Source organism: Thalassophryne amazonica, chromosome 17 (genome assembly GCF_902500255.1).
Source record: "Thalassophryne amazonica chromosome 17, fThaAma1.1, whole genome shotgun sequence".
NCBI classification, from domain to species: domain Eukaryota; kingdom Metazoa; phylum Chordata; class Actinopteri; order Batrachoidiformes; family Batrachoididae; genus Thalassophryne; species Thalassophryne amazonica.
This window is the reverse complement of record NC_047119.1, coordinates 76,589,004-76,608,799: the sequence shown is the minus strand read 5'-3', so window position 1 is coordinate 76,608,799 and position 19,796 is coordinate 76,589,004. Positions and strand designations below refer to the sequence as shown.

General features: G+C 40.2%; 1 protein-coding gene across 1 annotated transcript in view; it reads left to right on the top strand.

Annotated features, from left to right (window-relative positions):
• xpo7 (exportin 7) overlaps window positions 1-19,796 on the top strand; it is a 227,008-nt gene that overhangs the window by 157,927 nt on the left and 49,285 nt on the right. Inside the window, 3 exon segments of the mRNA XM_034191850.1 lie at window positions 15,620-15,708; window positions 15,783-15,890; window positions 15,968-16,050. Of these exon segments, the coding sequence (XP_034047741.1) occupies window positions 15,620-15,708; window positions 15,783-15,890; window positions 15,968-16,050 (280 nt within the window).

The following is a 19,796-nucleotide window of genomic DNA, read 5'->3' as shown; positions in this document are numbered from 1 at the left end:
ACCATTGGACCTAGGTCATGGGATTCGTACTTTTCTGAGACTAAAAGGGTCACATGAGGCATGGCATTCGGCACTTGATACCATTGTTGTTCAGCTGAAGTTAGCTTGACAGAAGCTGCGGCCCCTTGGGGGCCTAAATAAATTTCTGTGGTGGTTATGTGAAACAGCCGTTGATTCATCAATGCATCCCAGCAGCATGCATAGTCAGTTTGTTCTTGTTTGGCATCGAACATCAGGGTGACATGTAAAGGTAAACTAGGTGTATATACTGCTTCATAGTGTTGTTCTGCCCAGGGCTTCCATTTTTCCCATTCCAGTTGAAGATTTGAATTTTCTGGTTGTAACTTCAGCCAGTATACCATGGGTTGCACAGGTCGGACCTTGTTTTCCATGTCCATAAGCACCATAATGTTGGCAAGTGCTTCGTCAGGAAAGTGTATTTGCAGTCCTTGATGGGTACACACTATCTGGGTTTGTAGCTTACATAAAATGTCTCTTCCCAGCAAATTCACAGGTGTATTTTGTGAGTATAACAGGGGTGCTTCAATTGTTTTTCCTGCAATCGTTACAGGAAGTAGGCGTGTAAAAGGTATTATTTGAGTTTTCCCAGAGAAGCCGATGGTCTTAATTACAGACCCAGAGAGGGGGAGATGAGCGCCCATTTTCCCTATGCAAGAGTATGTTGCCCCTGTATCCACCATGAAAGGGAAATCTCTGTTTTGTATATTAACGGTGACGGTTGGCTCTTCCTTAGGTATCATCGAAATAGCCAATGCCACCGTTTCCCCCTCTGTCTTCTCTAGGCCCCCCTATTGCCAATAGGCAGAGGGTCCAACCCAAGGTCGGGCCGGACAATTTCTCATTCGATGTCCAGGTTGTCCACAGCTCCAACACTCATTAGAGGGTTGATCCCCTATTGGGGTTGTTGGTCCCATAGGCGGTCCCGCTTGACTGTTCCTGGGAGCTGAGTTCTGGAATCTGCTTCCAAATGAAGGTTGGCGAGATCCTCTTCGCCACCCTCCTCTTTGACCTTGAAAGTTCCGTGACTCTCCTCTCCACCCATGACTGTAGGTGGGTCCATTTCCGGGTGTGCCAGTGCTATGGTAGTGATAGTGATGCTCCACTGGTGCCGAGACTTCTCCTGTAGGAGTGCTTCCTGCTGCTCCTTGGGGGCTCTGTGTGGCTGTTACCACAGGTGCCTGTATGGTGGCAGCAGTGTTTGCCGTAAGGCCCGTGCTTGCCGGCTCAGAAGGAACAGGGGTCATCATTGGTGCCTGGGTCTTTGTTTTTTCTTTCTTGACTTTGGTTAGCTCTCCCAACTGCATCTGCACCAATTTTTTCGTCAGGGATTTTGCTGCATCTTCTTCTTTTTGTTTTTCTTTCTTGTAGATTTCAAGATGGTGACAAATATGCTCAGAGTATAAAGCCCGATTCATTTTTGATAGTCCCACGACTCCATCTAGGGCTTTCTGAACCTCATCTGGTAGAGCCTTTTTTACAGTTATTTTAAACAGGATTTCAGTTGCTGGAGAATGGTTCCATGCATTTCCTGTTTCCTCCGCCCATCTCTTCTGGAATCGGTGCAGGAACTTCTTTGGGCACTCTTCAGGTGTCCATTCCTCATCATCCAATTTAGAGGGATCCAAGACCTCAGGGTACTTTCTTCTCAGTCCTTCCCACATGGAGTTTCTATAGCGATTAAAGGGGACTTCATCATGTTGATTAGTGCCCATCATTTGTGTTAGTCCAACCTTTCCTGCTAATTCTTCAGTGTCATGTTTTCCCATGACATGCATTAGCAAGGCTTTTATGTCACCTAAAGACAAGGTTACCCCTGCAGTGCCTTCTTCTAAGGCAGTTATCCATCTCCCAGCTCCTTGGGTGATGTCTGGCAGCCTGTTGGCCAGCCCCACCATGTCTGTCCAGCTCCATGGGGTATACACATGATGACCATTTCTAACCACCAATGGGCATATGAGGTCTTCGTCCTCCTCTTCTTCTGTGGGGGCTCCATACTGTCTTCCAGATCGAGTGCGACTGACTGGTTCCAGGCAGTCCATCCAGTTGGTTATATTCTGTTCTAAAGCCGCTATGTCTTTGGCTACACATTGTTGTCTTTGCCTGAGTCGGGCCTCTTTTGCACTCTCGATGATCTCACCAGAAATTTTTCGGGTGGGTGGCTCTATAATGTGATTCCCTTGATTGGGCGTCGATTGTTGTAATATTCTTCTTTCCTCGGCGTCCCTATGTCTTTGTATTCTTTCCTTTGCTAGCCGAAGTTGCTCAGCTAGTTCTTCATTATCTCTTCTGGCCAGATCCAGTGTGTCACAGAAGCTCTTGTGCCACTCTTCGGAGCCTCTATAGCCTGTGAAGGTCCAGTCGGCTGACTTATGGTGGGAGGGGACGGTTTTCAGTGGACCTCGATGTGCAGGCGGAGCCTTCAGGTCTCTCTCTTTATCCTCGTCTGCCTCCGTGTCACTGTTATTTGTGGTCCCCCCTGCTGGTCGTGGTGTGCGACCACTTACTTTCGGACTTGGAGACCTTGTATGATCCATTTGACAGACTGAGGACCTGTCTCCTTGTGGCTCTCGAGCTTTTAGTGTCAGTGTGTATTTTCCCTCCACATCCATGCCTTGGTCCTCTTCACGAGTTCCTACCTAATACAAATTGTCCAGCTGTCTTTCCCATATCATGACGTTTATATGGGGGTGGCTCTGCTTCCCAGCTCGGTGCACTGGCTTTAGTCTCTTTGGATCTTTCCTCTGTCATTTTTCCTCTTTTCTGCTGTAGCCTCTGTGCTTCCTGCTTGAACAAGGCCAAAACTTCTTTTTCTTCAGTGCGTTTTTTGTTGTTATTTACGTTCTTCTGCTGATCTTTAATTTCTTTTTTCTGTATTTCTACCGCAACTGCTTCACACATCACCGGATCAAATTATCCCTCCAAAGGCCATTGCCTGCCCCCATGTGACCTTTTGTGCCACTTTCTCATACATTGGTTGGCCTTAGTGCGTTTTCCTTAGTACTAAGTCTAGCGGGGTACTTTCCTGACCTTGACCTTGAGAGTTACCCATGTAACCCTGACAAACGCTATGTGAGGTGTTTCTATGGTGTTCTGGTAGTCCCTCAGGGGCTGTCCTGATCCAGACCAATAACTTGCTGGCTGTAACACCTGTTTTGTATTTTAAACCCTTAAAAGGATTAAATTTCCAACTGTTATGCCCGTCTTCTTTTTCTTTAACTAAATACGAAAATTTACCTGTTTCCCACCGAACCTTCCTTGGGACCACAGTCAGAGTCAACCTAGGAAACAGTTCTTCACCTGGATCGGTTGGCAGTGTTATTAAATGATTTAATGGTATGCTAATTTCTTTATTAGGATCAGCACAAAGCAGCTCCAACCACGGGGTTAAACCCTGATGCCACAGACGTCTTATCAGCAGCTCCCAATTAATTAGAGGGAATTGTTCTTTCTTTTGCTTCAGATTGATTACCTTAGTAATCTGCCATAATTTCTGATTGATCTCTTGTTCGTCCTGCCAATGTTCTGCTCCTACACTGTCAAAATAGGTCCTTTCCAGCCAAAAATGTGTCCTGATTCCCTGGGTTTCGATGTCTCCGTCAGTCAAGTAATGTTCTGGGAGTATTATTTCATCATCACTTAAGTCTCCCATCAATGACTGTCCCAGGCATTGATCAGTCTGTCAGCTTTTTCACTATAATCTAAGCTTTAACTCTTTTGATTTATAACCAACTTTATTTATTTAATCCTCTTACAACCCTAACACTTCCTAATGTCTTTGCTCCCGACTTTCTATTTTCCTTCTAATTTTTTAACTTTCTGCTTCTCGTCTTTTTCTGCTATGTTTGTTTATTAGTTTTCTTTCTTTGAAATAATATCTACCTTCTCTGTATTTACATAGCAGTCTAGTCTCTTATCCTGTCTTTTTCTTCACTGTCTCTGTTTCACACTTTCCTCTCTGCCTGTCATGCACCTCCCAAGTCCTTCTAGCGGGTCTAAACACCTCCTCCTCGTACTCTTTCACATTAATCTTGTATGTCAGCCAGCCTGCAAGCCCTCACAGCTTTACACAGATTACTCTCCACTCTCCCACACACCAATCTTCAAAAGCTTTATACACAAAAATTATTAAAAACAACTTTCTATATATCTCTATCTAGACTTCTGCCACTTTTCACTCCGTGGCTTTAAACAACCTTTTTATTCACTTAACACCAATGTGTTCTGTTTAAGCATGTATCTCTTCTTCACGTTAGACAGCTTCTCCGGCGCTGTCAGCAACTTCATATATTATTTTTTTTTACAAGCCCTCTTTGAGCGTACAATATTTCATTTACTTCTACGCCTTACCGCGCCTCGCGTGCGTATCCTGTGCTTAATATATTATTTTTCACCAGCTCCTTTCTGAGCATACAATATTTCATTTACTTCTACGCCTTACCGCGCCTCGCGTGCGTATCCTGTGCTTACTATATTATTTTCACAAGCTCCTTTCTGAGCATACAATATTTCATTTATTTCTAGGCCTTACCGCGCCTCGCGTGCGTATCCTGTGCCTTTCTGCACTTTCTTCTACCTTTTTTTTTTTCACTTACTGAGCTCCTCGTGAGCTTAATGTGCCTTTGCACTGAAAATATTCTCTTTTTCTTTTCTTATAAAAAACTCATATTACTGTGTACTTAATTACTTATTCTTCTCCCACGCCCCACAAGCGTGTATTCGGTGCCTTACTGCACTATTTTCTGCTTCATTAATTCTCATGTATTCTGCACTAACTCTCTATTTATTTTATTTTTTTTTATAGTTTTTCTCTTTTCTTAAAAAATGACGTCCTTTATTGAGCTCTTTTACTTACTGTCAGCTGTGCTACTTTGCACTTTTCTTTTTAAATCTCTTTATCACGTACAGTATTTCTACTGCGCCCCCTCAGGCGCTTATCTTGTGCTTCCTCTGCACGTATTCTCTGTTAAACTCTTTTTCTCACTTATTTCACTTCAGTCTCTGTTAAACTCTTTAAATAACCTTGTATTACCTTGTATCTATTTGTCAGTATACTCCCCTAAATTAACCCCTACAGCGCATGCTATCAGCCGGCACGTTAGTAACGAATTTCAACACCAATTATTCCCCAAGCATTCCCCAAAAAACATCCAGGTTAGTTCTCCACACATTCTTTTCCGCACCAGAGTTCATGAACATTCCTGACCTTTTCGCTCACACAGACATTCTTTTTCCCGGGAACACACACACCTTCTGAGCATTTTATCTACAAGGCCTGATAATTTTCAATCTTATCTTTTTTTAGTCTCTTATCAATTTTCTTAGTCCAGGTTCTTTTGGGTAAGAGGCAATTAAAAATATCACCTGTCAACTTGGGCGGAAATCCCGACTCACTCCTCCAGATCGTGCAGAAGTTATAAAAGGTTTCTGCTTACCTTTTAGTCGTGATCACTGTTATTTACGGTCTGGAGGGATGAGCTGGACTGCCCCAGGCTGCCGGAATGCCCCTGGACCCTCCTGGCTGGCTCGCCAAGTTCTGTCGTGGCTCGTCTTTAGTCTTCTCAGGATGTCGTCTTTTAGATAACACAAACTAATTGCAAGTGATATGCTAGAAAAGGACACAACACTTTAGAATAATTCAGCCTTAAGCAAGATAAAATGCACAGAGTTTTTGTTTATTTAAGCCTTCGACACAGAGCTTAGACAAACTGAGTCCTCTAGAGAGACTGAATATGACAACCGCGCTCGTCTATTTATTGGAGACCCGCGGGCATCGCTCCTCCTTCAACTTTTTTATTTATTTCATTCCCAAGACATGGTTTTCTATTGGAAGCGTCCTCTAGTGAACCCTAAGCAGGTGTTAGGCCATTATTTCAATGTGACAAACGCTCCCATTAAAACGTGAAGGATTTACAACTGATTTTTTTAAAAGACCTTCAGCCACAGGTGCAGCTGGCCTGAGGCCCCCCCCCCTGCACGTGGCCTCAGCCACACGTGCAGCTGGCCTGAGGCCCCTGCACGTGGCCTGCGGGAAAGCACCTAAAAGGCCTTGGAAAGCCCCTGACAGACTGAATGACTAATAGAGCCCTTTTTTTGGGTTGAACACCTGCTAGTTCAACCAGAGGACATACAGTTCGGATCAGGACACTTGATAGTTCATCACAGTTCAAATATGGACCTAAAAATTCTTCTACACCATATACCAACACAGTGCAGAGTAGCTACCTAAACTCTGTAAGTGAGATAGAGTATCTCGTCAATAGTTTTACATCCTCATTGAAGACAACTTTGGATGCTGTAGCTCCTCTGAAAAAGAGAGCTTTAAATCAGAAGTGCCTGACTCCGTGGTATAACTCACAAACTCGCAGCTTAAAGCAGATAACCCGTAAGTTGGAGAGGAAATGGCGTCTCACTAATTTAGAAGATCTTCACTTAGCCTGGAAAAAGAGTCTGTTGCTCTATAAAAAAGCCCTCCGTAAAGCTAGGACATCTTACTACTCATCACTAATTGAAGAAAATAAGAACAACCCCAGGTTTCTTTTCAGCACTGTAGCCAGGCTGACAAAGAGTCAGAGCTCTATTGAGCCGAGTAGAAAATTTTAACTATTAGAGAAAAAATTACTCATAACCATCCCAAAGACGTATCTTTATCTTTGGCTGCTTTCAGTGATGCTGGTATTTGGTTAGACTCTTTCTCTCAGATTGTTCTGTCTGAGTTATTTTCATTAGTTACTTCATCCAAACCATCAACATGTTTATTAGACCCCATTCCTACCAGGCTGCTCAAGGAAGCCCTACCATTATTTAATGCTTCGATCTTAAATATGATCAGTCTATCTTTATTAGTTGGCTATGTACCACAGGCTTTTAAGGTGGCAGTAATTAAACCATTACTTAAAAAGCCATCACTTGACCCAGCTATCTTAGCTAATTATAGGCCAATCTCCAGCCTTCCTTTTCTCTCAAAAATTCTTGAAAGGGTAGTTGTAAAACAGCTAACTGATCATCTGCAGAGGAATGGTCTATTTGAAGAGTTTCAGTCAGGTTTTAGAATTCATCATAGTACAGAAACAGCATTAGTGAAGGTTACAAATGATCTTCTTATGGCCTAAGAGCTAGTAGCTACGCTAAGCTAGTGGATTCCCAAAAACACACAAAGTGAATAATGTGCAAATAATCCAGAGGTGATTCAGCAGAAGGAGTGCCCCAATCAAGGCACCAAACAGGCCATGAAGCAGCACAGGCAACGCACGACAACGGTGCTAAAATAAAATAAAATAAAAAATAAATAAATAAATAAATAAAAACGAAAGCGTTAGCAAGCTAGTTAGCCTGCCAACGCTAATGAAAGTTAGCTGATAAAAGTGCTCCGTCGCGATGTTTCGACCGTTAGAGGTCTTCCTTAGGCGTTGGAGCACAGTAAAAAGTTAAAAAAAATTAAAAAGTAAAAAAAAAAAAAAGTAAAAAAGTCTTGAAAAAGACTGTTAGTTCAAGTCCAAAGCAGCAGGTAGCAGTCTCTGTGTAAACAGTCCCAACAGAGAGCCCTCCAAAGTTGATCTAACCGGCAGAAGAGACCTTGCAGGTATAAGGTTTTGAATAATCAGGTCCCATCTTATCTTAGGGACCTCATAGTACCATATCACCCCAGTAGAGCGCTTCGCTCTCAGACTGCAGGCTTACTTGTAGTTCCTAGGGTTTGTAAGAGTAGAATGGGAGGCAGAGCCTTCAGCTTTCAGGCTCCTCTCCTGTGGAACCAGCTTCCAATTCAGATCAGGGAGACAGACACCCTCTCTACTTTTAAGATTAGGCTTAAAACTTTCCTTTTTGCTAAAGCTTATAGTTAGGGCTGGATCAGGTGATCAGGGGTTCCCATGATGCACTGAGTGTTTCTTTCTCTTTTTGTTCTGTGTGCACCACTCTGCATTTAATCATTAGTGATTGATCTCTGCTCCCCTCCACAGCATGTCTTTTTCCTGGTTCTCTCCCTCAGCCCCAACCAGTCCCAGCAGAAGACTGCCCCTCCCTGAGCCTGGTTCTGCTGGAGGTTTCTTCCTGTTAAAAGGGAGTTTTTCCTTCCCACTGTCGCCAAGTGCTTGCTCACAGGGGGTCGTTTTGACCGTTGGGGTTTTTACGTAATTATTGTATGGCCTTGCCTTACAATATAAAGCGCCTTGGGGCAACTGTTTGTTGTGATTTGGCACTATATAAATAAAATTGATTGATTGATTGATTGAAAAGATTATTCTCAGTAAGGTGGTCCAGGACCTGCTGTGATACCACCTTTTCCAGAATTTTAGAGAACGTAGAGAATTTTTCTTGACTTTTCACAGTGTGGATTGGTCAATATTTCAATGGGTAACTCTGGACCTTTTGCTGTGTTCACTGGTCATTATTTTAGTGGGTTACCCTGAACTTTTCACTGTGTGGACTGGTTATTATTCATTGGGGAACTCTGGACTTTTCGCTATGTGGGCTGGTTGTTATTTCAATGTGTAACTATAGGCTTTTTGTGGTGTGGACTGGTAGTTAATTTAATGGGTAACTCTGGACTTTTCACTGTGTGGACTGGTCGTTCTTTCAGTGGGTAACTCTGGACGTTTCGCTATGTGGGCTCGTCATTATTTTAATGGGTAACTGAACTTTTTGCTGTGTCAACTGGACATTATTTTAATGGATTACTTTGGAATTTTCACTGTTTGGACTGATCATTATTTTAATGGGTTACTCTGGACTTTTCACTGTGTGAACTGGTTGTTATTTCAATGATATCTCAGGGCTTTTTGCTATGTGGGCTGGTCGTATTTCAATGGGTAAATCTGGACTTTTTGCTGTGTGAACTGGTTGTTATTTTAATGTGTTAGTCTGGACTTTCTGTTGTGTAAACTTGTCCTTATTGTAATGGTTACTCTGGACTTTTCATTGTGCGGACTGGTCGTTATTTTAATGGGTTACTCTGGATTTTTCACTGTGTGAACTGGTTGTTATTTCAATGATATCTCAGGACTTTTTGCTGTGCTGGCTGGTCGTATTTCAATGGGTAAATCTGGACTTTTTGCTGTGTGAACTGGTTGTTATTTTAATGTGTTAGTCTGGACTTTTTGTTGTGTGAACTTGTCCTTATTGTAATGGTTACTCTGGACTTTTCATTGTGCGGACTGGTCGTTATTTCAATGGGTAACTCTGGGCTTTTTGCTTTGTGGGCTGGTCATTTTAATGGGTAACTGAAGTTTTTGCTGTGTGAACAACCCCAGGTTTCTTTTCAGCACTGTAGCCAGGCTGACAAAGAGTCAGAGCTCTATTGAGCTGAGTATTCCATTATCTTTAACTAGTAATGAGTTCATGACTTTCTTTGCTAACAAAATTTTAACTATTAGAGAAAAAATTACTCATAACCATCCCAAAGACGTATTGTTATCTTTGGCTGCTTTCAGTGATGCCGGTATTTGGTTAGACTCTTTCTCTCCGATTGTTCTGTCTGAGTTATTTTCATTAGTTACTTCATCCAAACCATCAACATGTTTATTAGACCCCATTCCTACCAGGCTGCTCAAGGAAGCCCTACCATTATTTAATGCTTCGATCTTAAATATGATCAATCTATCTTTGTTAGTTGGCTATGTACCACAGGCTTTTAAGGTGGCAGTAATTAAACCATTACTTAAAAAGCCATCACTTGACCCAGCTATCTTAGCTAATTATAGGCCAATCTCCAACCTTCCTTTTCTCTCAAAAATTCTTGAAAGGGTAGTTGTAAAACAGCTAACTGATCATCTGCAGAGGAATGGTCTATTTGAAGAGTTTCAGTCAGGTTTTAGAATTCATCATAGTACAGAAACAGCATTAGTGAAGGTTACAAATGATCTTCTTATGGCCTCGGACAGTGGACTCATCTCTGTGCTTGTTCTGTTAGACCTCAGTGCTGCTTTTGATACTGTTGACCATAAAATTTTATTACAGAGATTAGAGCATGCCATAGGTATTAAAGGCACTGCGCTGCGGTGGTTTGAATCATATTTGTCTAATAGATTACAATTTGTTCATGTAAATGGGGAATCTTCTTCACAGACTAAAGTTAATTATGGAGTTCCACAAGGTTCTGTGCTAGGACCAATTTTATTCACTTTATATATGCTTCCCTTAGGCAGTATTATTAGACGGTATTGCTTAAATTTTCATTGTTACGCAGATGATACCCAGCTTTATCTATCCATGAAGCCAGAGGACACACACCAATTAGCTAAACTGCAGGATTGTCTTACAGACATAAAGACATGGATGACCTCTAATTTCCTGCTTTTAAACTCAGATAAAACTGAAGTTATTGTTCTTGGCCCCACAAATCTTAGAAACATGGTGTCTAACCAGATCCTTACTCTGGATGGCATTACCCTGACCTCTAGTAATACTGTGAGAAATCTTGGAGTCATTTTTGATCAGGATATGTCATTCAAAGCGCATATTAAACAAATATGTAGGACTGCTTTTTTGCATTTACGCAATATCTCTAAAATCAGAAAGGTCTTGTCTCAGAGTGATGCTGAAAAACTAATTCATGCATTTATTTCCTCTAGGCTGGACTATTGTAATTCATTATTATCAGGTTGTCCTAAAAGTTCCCTAAAAAGCCTTCAGTTAATTCAAAATGCTGCAGCTAGAGTGCTGACGGGGACTAGAAGGAGAGGGCATATCTCACCCATATTGGCCTCTCTTCATTGGCTTCCTGTTAATTCTAGAATAGAATTTAAAATTCTTCTTCTTACTTATAAGGTTTTGAATAATCAGGTCCCATCTTATCTTAGGGACCTCGTAGTACCATATCACCCCAATAGAGCGCTTCGCTCTCAGACTGCAGGCTTACTTGTAGTTCCTAGGGTTTGTAAGAGTAGAATGGGAGGCAGAGCCTTCAGCTTTCAGGCTCCTCTCCTGTGGAACCAGCTCCCAATTCAGATCAGGGAGACAGACACCCTCTCTACTTTTAAGATTAGGCTTAAAACTTTCCTTTTTGCTAAAGCTTATAGTTAGGGCTGGATCAGGTGACCCTGAACCATCCCTTAGTTATGCTGCTATAGACGTAGACTGCTGGGGGGTTCCCATGATGCACTGTTTCTTTCTCTTTTTGCTCTGTATGCACCACTCTGCATTTAATCATTAGTGATCGATCTCTGCTCCCCTCCACAGCATGTCTTTTTCCTGGTTCTCTCCCTCAGCCCCAACCAGTCCCAGCAGAAGACTGCCCCTCCCTGAGCCTGGTTCTGCTGGAGGTTTCTTCCTGTTAAAAGGGAGTTTTTCCTTCCCACTGTAGCCAAGTGCTTGCTCACAGGGGGTCGTTTTGACCGTTGGGGTTTTACATCATTATTGTATGGCCTTGCCTTACAATATAAAGCGCCTTGGGGCAACTGTTTGTTGTGATTTGGCGCTATATAAAAAAAAAATTGATTGATTGATTGATTGAACTGGTCATTATTTTAGTGGATTACTCTGCGCTTTTCACTGTGTGGACTAGTTGTTATTTCAGTGGGTAACTCTGGACTTTTCACTGTGTGGACTGGTCGTTCTTTTCATGGGTAACTTGGCTTTTCACTGTGTGGACTGGTTGTTATGTCAGTGGGTATCTCTGGACTTTTTACTGTGTGAACTGGTCCTTATTTTAATGGGTTACTCTGGACTTTTCACTCTGTGGACTGGTTGTTGTTTTCATGGGTAACTCTGGACTTTTTGATTATGTGGGATAGGGATGGGTATCGAGAACTGGTTCCTTTCGGGTATCGTTAAGAGATGATTCGATCCACCGACATCAATAAGCTTTGTGCTTAACGATTCTGTTATCAGTCCTTCAGAATGGCTGTTGTTTTGGTGGGTGTTTGTCAGGAAAATGATCATTTCTCTACATTGATTACAGACCCTGCAGCGGGTCCTTAATCAACTTTTCTGCAGCGCAGCTTTGCTTTGAACCTTGAACCAATCAAAGCAGTGGTTTGAAGATTGAAGCAATGCTTCGGTTGATTGCTTAGTTTATTTCTTTCTTTCGCTTAATTTTCCCCCGCTAAAACCCTATAGAGCATACGTCTGTGAGTATTATTTACCTTTTCTATGTTAAACCGACCTGTTATGGTCTTCTGAAACAGTTGATAGATGTATTTTATAACTTAAAAATGGGAGCGATGCTAATGCGTTAGCATGTCTATGGCATTTTCAGTGTTAAAAGTTAGCATTTAGCAATTGCAGCCGTCATCACGTTCGGGTGCATTTGTTTTCAGATTGTAATATTCCTTAAATTTATTTTTGCTTATATATTAATAATCTAATGATTATTATATACAATTTTAGAGAAAGAGACAAAAAGAACCTGAATAGAAACACAACAGAAAATATATAATAGCAACTAACAATGAACATAAATAAATACATACAGAAATAAATGTTTCCTGTGAACACCTAGTGACTCTCACACCTCCATTTCATCCCTGTCTTATTTAAGTTTAATGACAGTTTGTTTCGGTCAAACCATATTTTCAGTTTGTTAATTTCTTCAGTGATTTCCTCCAGAACTATCTGACAAACTAGAAAACTGCTGCATCCTAGTAAGAGCAGAATGAATTTGAATAAGGAAAGTTGTATTTTTTTTTTTTTCCTCACCTAAATGGATGCTGCACTCACTGCAGTTTATTGTCTGGAATAGTCCCAGATTGCATTTCAGAGCTTCTGGAATTCAAACATTTTCGTGCAGGTGGTGTTGGGGGGTAATTTTGGGTTTCAGCTTTTTTTTTGTTTTTCACCACTTTCATCCCTGAATATGAGTTGTGATTCACTTTTGTGCAGATTAAAGTTACTAACTGGGACTCCTGTCTCGTTGCGAGAAAGAAACGAGAATCATCCTCCGTTCTGTTCACGCAGCTCCAAATGCTGCGCGGCTCTCTGACAAGTCAAGATAGAATGATAGAATCCAGTCTGAATTAATAACTTCAAAGCGAAACACAGTTTTGTTTAATTTTATTTATGTCCAGAGATCAAGGATACAGTGACTAATTTCATATTTATTTACTTTAAGACTCAAGGAAATACATAGAAAACCTGTAAAGCCTACTTTTAGTACACAATTCACAAGCGGTATCGATAAGGGAATCGATAATGGCATCGATATCGATAAAATCTTATCAATATCCATCCCTAATGTGGGGTGGTCGTATTTCACTGGGTAAATCTGGACTTTTCGCTGTTTGAACTCGTCATTAGTTTAATAGGTTACTCTGGACTTTTCACCTTGCACACTGGTCATTATTTCAATGGGTAACTTGACTTTTCCTTGTGTGGATTGGTCATTGTTTTAATGGGTAACTCTGGACATTTTACTGCATGGTCTGGTCGTTATTTCAATGGGTAAGTCTGGACTTTTCCCTGTGTAGGCTGGTCGTAATTTTAATGGGTAACTGGTCTTTTCACTTTGTGGACTGGTCATTGTTTTAATGGGTAACTCTGGACATTTTACTGTGTGGACTGATCGTTAGGACAGTGGGTTACTCTGGACTTTTCACTCTGTGGACTGGTCGTTATTTCAGTGGGTTAATTTGGACCTTTCGCTATGTGGGCTGGTCTTTATTTTAATGGGTAACTGAGCTTTTTTCTGTGTGGACTGGTCATTGTTTTAATTGTAACTCTTTACTTTTCTCTGTGTGGACTGGTCATTGTTTTAATTGTAACTCTTTACTTTTCGCTGCGTGGACTGGTCGTTATTTCAGTGGGTTACTGTGGACTTTTCACTGTGAGGTCTGGTTGTTATTTCAGTCAGTAACTCTAGACTGTTCACTGTTTGGACTGGTTGTTACTTCAGTGGGTAACTGGACTTTTCGCTGCGTGGACTCGTTATTTCAATGGGTAACTCCAGACTTTTCACTTTGTGGACTGGTTGTTATTTCAGTGAGTAACTCTGGACTTTTCACTGTGTAGACTCGTTATTTCAATGGGTAACTCTGGACTTTTCACAGTGTGGACTGGTTGTTACTTCAGTGGGTAACTGGACTTTTCGCTGTGTGGACTGGTTGTTATTTCAGTGGGTAACTCTGGACTTTTCCCTGTGTAGGCTTGTCGTCATTTTAATGGGTAACTAGTCTTTTCACTTTGTGGGCTGGTCTTTTTTTTAATGGGTAAATGAGCTTTTTTCTGTGTGGACTGGTCATTGTTTTAATTGTAACTCTTTACTTTTCGCTGTGTGGACTGGTTGTTATTTCAGTGAGTAACTCTGGACTTTTCACTGTGTGGACTGGTTGTTACTTCAGTGGGTAACTGGACTTTTCGCTGTGTGGACTCGTTATTTTAATCTGTAACTTTAGACGTTTCATTGTGTGGACTGGTTGTCATTTCAATGATTAACTGGACTTTTTCCTGTGTGGACTGCTTGTTATTACAATGGCTTACTCTGAACTTCTCACTGTGTGGACTGGTCGTTATTTCAGTGGGTAACTCTGGACTTTTTGCTGTGTGGACTGGTCGTTATTTCAATGGGTAACTCTGGACTTTTCGCTGTGTTGACTGGTCATTTTTTATGGGTAACTCTGGACTTTTTGCTGTGTGGACTGATCATTATTTCAATGAGTAACTCGGACTTTTCACTGTGTAGATTCATTATTTCAGTGGGTAACTCTGGACATTTCGCTGTGTGGACTGGTCGTTATTTTATTCAATAACTCTGGACTTTTCGCTGTGTGGACTCGTTATTTCAGTGGGTAACTCTGGACTTTTCGCTGTGTGGACTGGTCGTTATTTTATTCAATAACTCTGGACTTTTCGCTGTGTGGACTCGTTATTTCAGTGGGTAACTCTGGACTTTTTGCTGTGTGGACTGATCATTATTTCAATGAGTAACTCGGACTTTTCACTGTGTAGATTCATTATTTCAGTGGGTAACTCTGGACATTTCGCTGTGTGGACTGGTCGTTATTTTATTCAATAACTCTGGACTTTTCGCTGTGTGGACTCGTTATTTCAGTGGGTAACTCTGGACTTTTCGCTGTGTGGACTGGTCGTTATTTCAATGGTTAACTCTGGACTTTTCGGTGTGTTGACTGGTTGTTATTTCAATGGGTAACTCTGGACTTTTCGCTGTGTGGACTGATCATTATTTCAATGAGTAACTGGACTTTTTGCTGTGTGTACTGGTCATTATTTCAATGAGTAACTCTAGGCTTTTTGCTGTGTGCACTCTGAATGTCTGCATGACATGAAGGACTTTGGAGGGTCAGTAAAGCGGGAAAGTATTGGGGGAGGTGATGGTCTAGTGGTTAAAGCGTTGGGCTTGAAACTAGATGATCCTCGGTTCAAATCCCAGCCTGCCTGGAAAATCACTAAGGCCCTTGTGCAAGGTCCTTAATCCCCTAGTTGCTCCCGGTGTTTTGTGAGCGCTTTGTATGGCAGCACCCTGACATTGGTGTGAATGTGAGGCATTATTGTAAAACTGTGTCTGATGCAGATGGAAAATCGCCATATAAATGCAGTCCATTTACTATTTACCATTTAAAGTTCTTCCACCCAATGAGAATGGAATAACAATTTTTCTTGTCAAATTTTTCCTGGGTAATCCATAACCATGTTCTTCTGTTGCTTCTAGAGGACTTTGGTGGGTCTGGTCCGAGACCTGCGAGGCATTGCGTTTGCCTTCAATGCGAAGACCAGTTTCATGATGCTCTTTGACTGGATGTATCCTTTCAGTGGAATGTAGCGAGTTTGTTGCCCCTCACTGTGCACCTGTTGTCCTTAAAGCTGGCACTCAGATATCCGGCGTACATGCCAATCTTACAGAGAGCCATTGAGCTCTGGTACCACGACCCAGCATGCACCACACCTGTGCTTAAACTTATGGCTGAGCTTGTCCACAACAGGTCAGAGCTCCTCTCATTCCACTCTTCTTCCTTTCTTTTTTCAAACGTTTTCTGCCTGGTAACCGTTGTCATTTTAGGTCTCAGCGGCTGCAGTTTGACGTGTCGTCTCCCAATGGTATCCTGCTATTCAGAGAAACCAGCAAAATGATGACCACCTACGGTACATATCCCACCTTTTCCTGTTTACCATGCACTGCCTCTACCTGTCCTGATGGAGGCGCTAAAGGGAAGTTGTAATTGGGCAGTGCAGTCTCTGGGGTAAAATATGATGCATATCACGGAATTTCTCTACTTCCAGGATATCACCGGGATATCTGGGATATTCCGCGATTTCACTAGGGTTCAAGCGAGACTGCGCTGCCTCATTAACTTAAGCCGTGCCCATCCCAGACTGGCTGTCTGCCGTGGTTGAGAGTTCGGGTCAAACATTTGCCACTGTGTCTCCGAGATCCTTGTCAGGGAGGAAACGATTATTTTGTGCAGAAAATGAGTTTCGTAACGCCCCTCTGCCTGTTAAAAACAAACTTACAGTATTTTTCCAGATTTGGAGGTGATGAACTCAAATCTGCTTGTTGGTTGTCCTGAATTCCTGCAGTTCAATTCAAAAGATCCAAGGACCCGGCGGAAGTTGCCCCATAATGCATTGGGCTCTCAGTGCAGTAAATGGTGAATACCTCGAACTAAAAGCACAGGTTGGACACGTGATCACCCAGAGAAAACATACCACCCTCCGTGGAGAGCACAGCTGACTGATTTCAGTCATGATTACAGTTCATTTTATCACTTTGGAGGTTAACAAAAACCCCACTGCCAGTAGGTAAAAAGAGCTCAGAAGAATCTGCTTTTTTATTCTTCAACGCTCCCAGAGTTCAGCCAACATCACTTGATGTTGATGAATCATCAGAAAGTCCAAATCAGAGGCTCTGCCTGCTCAAGATGTTTACACAAACATTTTTATAGTTTATTTACACACAATTACTTTATTTACACAGAATTTGTTTATTTACACAACCAGTTTAACTACACACTCGGTTTATTTACACAGTATTAGTTTATTTACACAACCAGTTTATTTACACAGTATTAGTTTATTTACACAACCAGTTTAACTACACACCCGGTTTATTTACACAGTATTTGTTTATTTACACAACCAGTTTAACTACACACTCAGTTTATTTACACAGTATTAGTTTATTTACACAACCAGTTTAACTACACACCCGGTTTATTTACACAGTATTTGTTTATTTACACAACCAGTTTAACTACACACTCGGTTTATTTACACAGTATTAGTTTATTTACACAACCAGTTTATTTACACAGTATTAGTTTATTTACACAACCAGTTTAACTACACACCCGGTTTATTTACACAGTATTTGTTTATTTACACAATCAGTTTAACTACACACTCGGTTTATTTACACAGTATTTGTTTATTTACACAACCAGTTTAACTACACACCCGGTTTATTTACACAGTATTTGTTTATTTACACAACCAGTTTAACTACACACTCGGTTTATTTACACAGTATTTGTTTATTTACACAACCAGTTTAACTACACACTCGGTTTATTTACACAGTATTAGTTTATTTACACAACCAGTTTAACTACACACCCGGTTTATTTACACAGTATTTGTTTATTTACACAACCAGTTTAACTACACACTCGGTTTATTTACACAGTATTAGTTTATTTACACAACCAGTTTATTTACACAGTATTAGTTTATTTACACAACCAGTTTAACTACACACTCGGTTTATTTACACAGTATTAGTTTATTTACACAACCAGTTTAACTACACACCCGGTTTATTTACACAGTATTAGTTTATTTACACAACCAGTTTATTTACACAGTATTAGTTTATTTACACAACCAGTTTAACTACACACCCGGTTTATTTACACAGTATTTGTTTATTTACACAATCAGTTTAACTACACACTCGGTTTATTTACACAGTATTAGTTTATTTACACAACCAGTTTAACTACACACCCGGTTTATTTACACAGTATTTGTTTATTTACACAACCAGTTTAACTATACACTCGGTTTATTTACACAGTATTTGTTTATTTACACAACCAGTTTAACTACACACTCGGTTTATTTACACAGTATTAGTTTATTTACACAACCAGTTTATTTACACAGTATTAGTTTATTTACACAACCAGTTTAACTACACACTCGGTTTATTTACACAGTATTAGTTTATTTACACAACCAGTTTAACTACACACCCGGTTTATTTACACAGTATTTGTTTATTTACACAACCAGTTTAACTACACACTCGGTTTATTTACACAGTATTAGTTTATTTACACAACCAGTTTATTTACACAGTATTAGTTTATTTACACAACCAGTTTAACTACACACTCGGTTTATTTACACAGTATTAGTTTATTTACACAACCAGTTTAACTACACACCCGGTTTATTTACACAGTATTTGTTTATTTACACAACCAGTTTAACTACACACTCGGTTTATTTACACAGTATTAGTTTATTTACACAACCAGTTTATTTACACAGTATTAGTTTATTTACACAACCAGTTTAACTACACACCCGGTTTATTTACACAGTATTTGTTTATTTACACAATCAGTTTAACTACACACCCGGTTTATTTACACAGTATTTGTTTATTTACACAACCAGTTTAACTACACACCCGGTTTATTTACACAGTATTGTTTATTTACACAACCAGTTTAACTACACACCCGGTTTATTTACACAGTATTTGTTTATTTACACAACCAGTTTAACTACACACCCGGTTTATTTACACAGTATTTGTTTATTTACACAACCAGTTTAACTACACACCCGGTTTATTTACACAGTGTTTGTTTATTTACACAACCAGTTTAACTACACACCCGGTTTATTTACACAGTGTTTGTTTATTTACACAACCAGTTTAACTACACACCCGGTTTATTTACACAGTGTTTGTTTATTTACACACCCAGTTTAACTACACACCCGGTTTATTTACAGTGTTTATTTACACAACCAGTTTAACTACACACTCGGTTTATTTACACAGTATTTGTTTATTTACACAACCAGTTTAACTACACACTCGGTTTATTTACACAGTATTAGTTTATTTACACAACCAGTTTATTTACACAGTATTAGTTTATTTACACAACCAGTTTAACTACACACCCGGTTTATTTACACATTATTAGTTTATTTACACAACCAGTTTAACTACACACCCGGTTTATTTACACAGTATTTGTTTATTTACACAACCAGTTTAACTATACACTCGGTTTATTTACACAGTATTAGTTTATTTACACAACCAGTTTATTTACACAGTATTAGTTTATTTACACAACCAGTTTAACTACACACCCGGTTTATTTACACAGTATTTGTTTATTTACACAATCAGTTTAACTACACACCCGGTTTATTTACACAGTATTTGTTTATTTACACAACCAGTTTAACTACACACTCGGTTTATTTACACAGTATTTGTTTATTTACACAACCAGTTTAACTACACACTCAGTTTATTTACACAGTATTAGTTTATTTACACAACCAGTTTAACTACACACCCGGTTTATTTACACAGTATTTGTTTATTTACACAACCAGTTTAACTACACACTCGGTTTATTTACACAGTATTAGTTTATTTACACAACCAGTTTATTTACACAGTATTAGTTTATTTACACAACCAGTTTAACTACACACCCGGTTTATTTACACAGTATTTGTTTATTTACACAACCAGTTTAACTACACACCCGGTTTATTTACACAGTATTTGTTTATTTACACAACCAGTTTAACTACACACCCGGTTTATTTACACAGTATTGTTTATTTACACA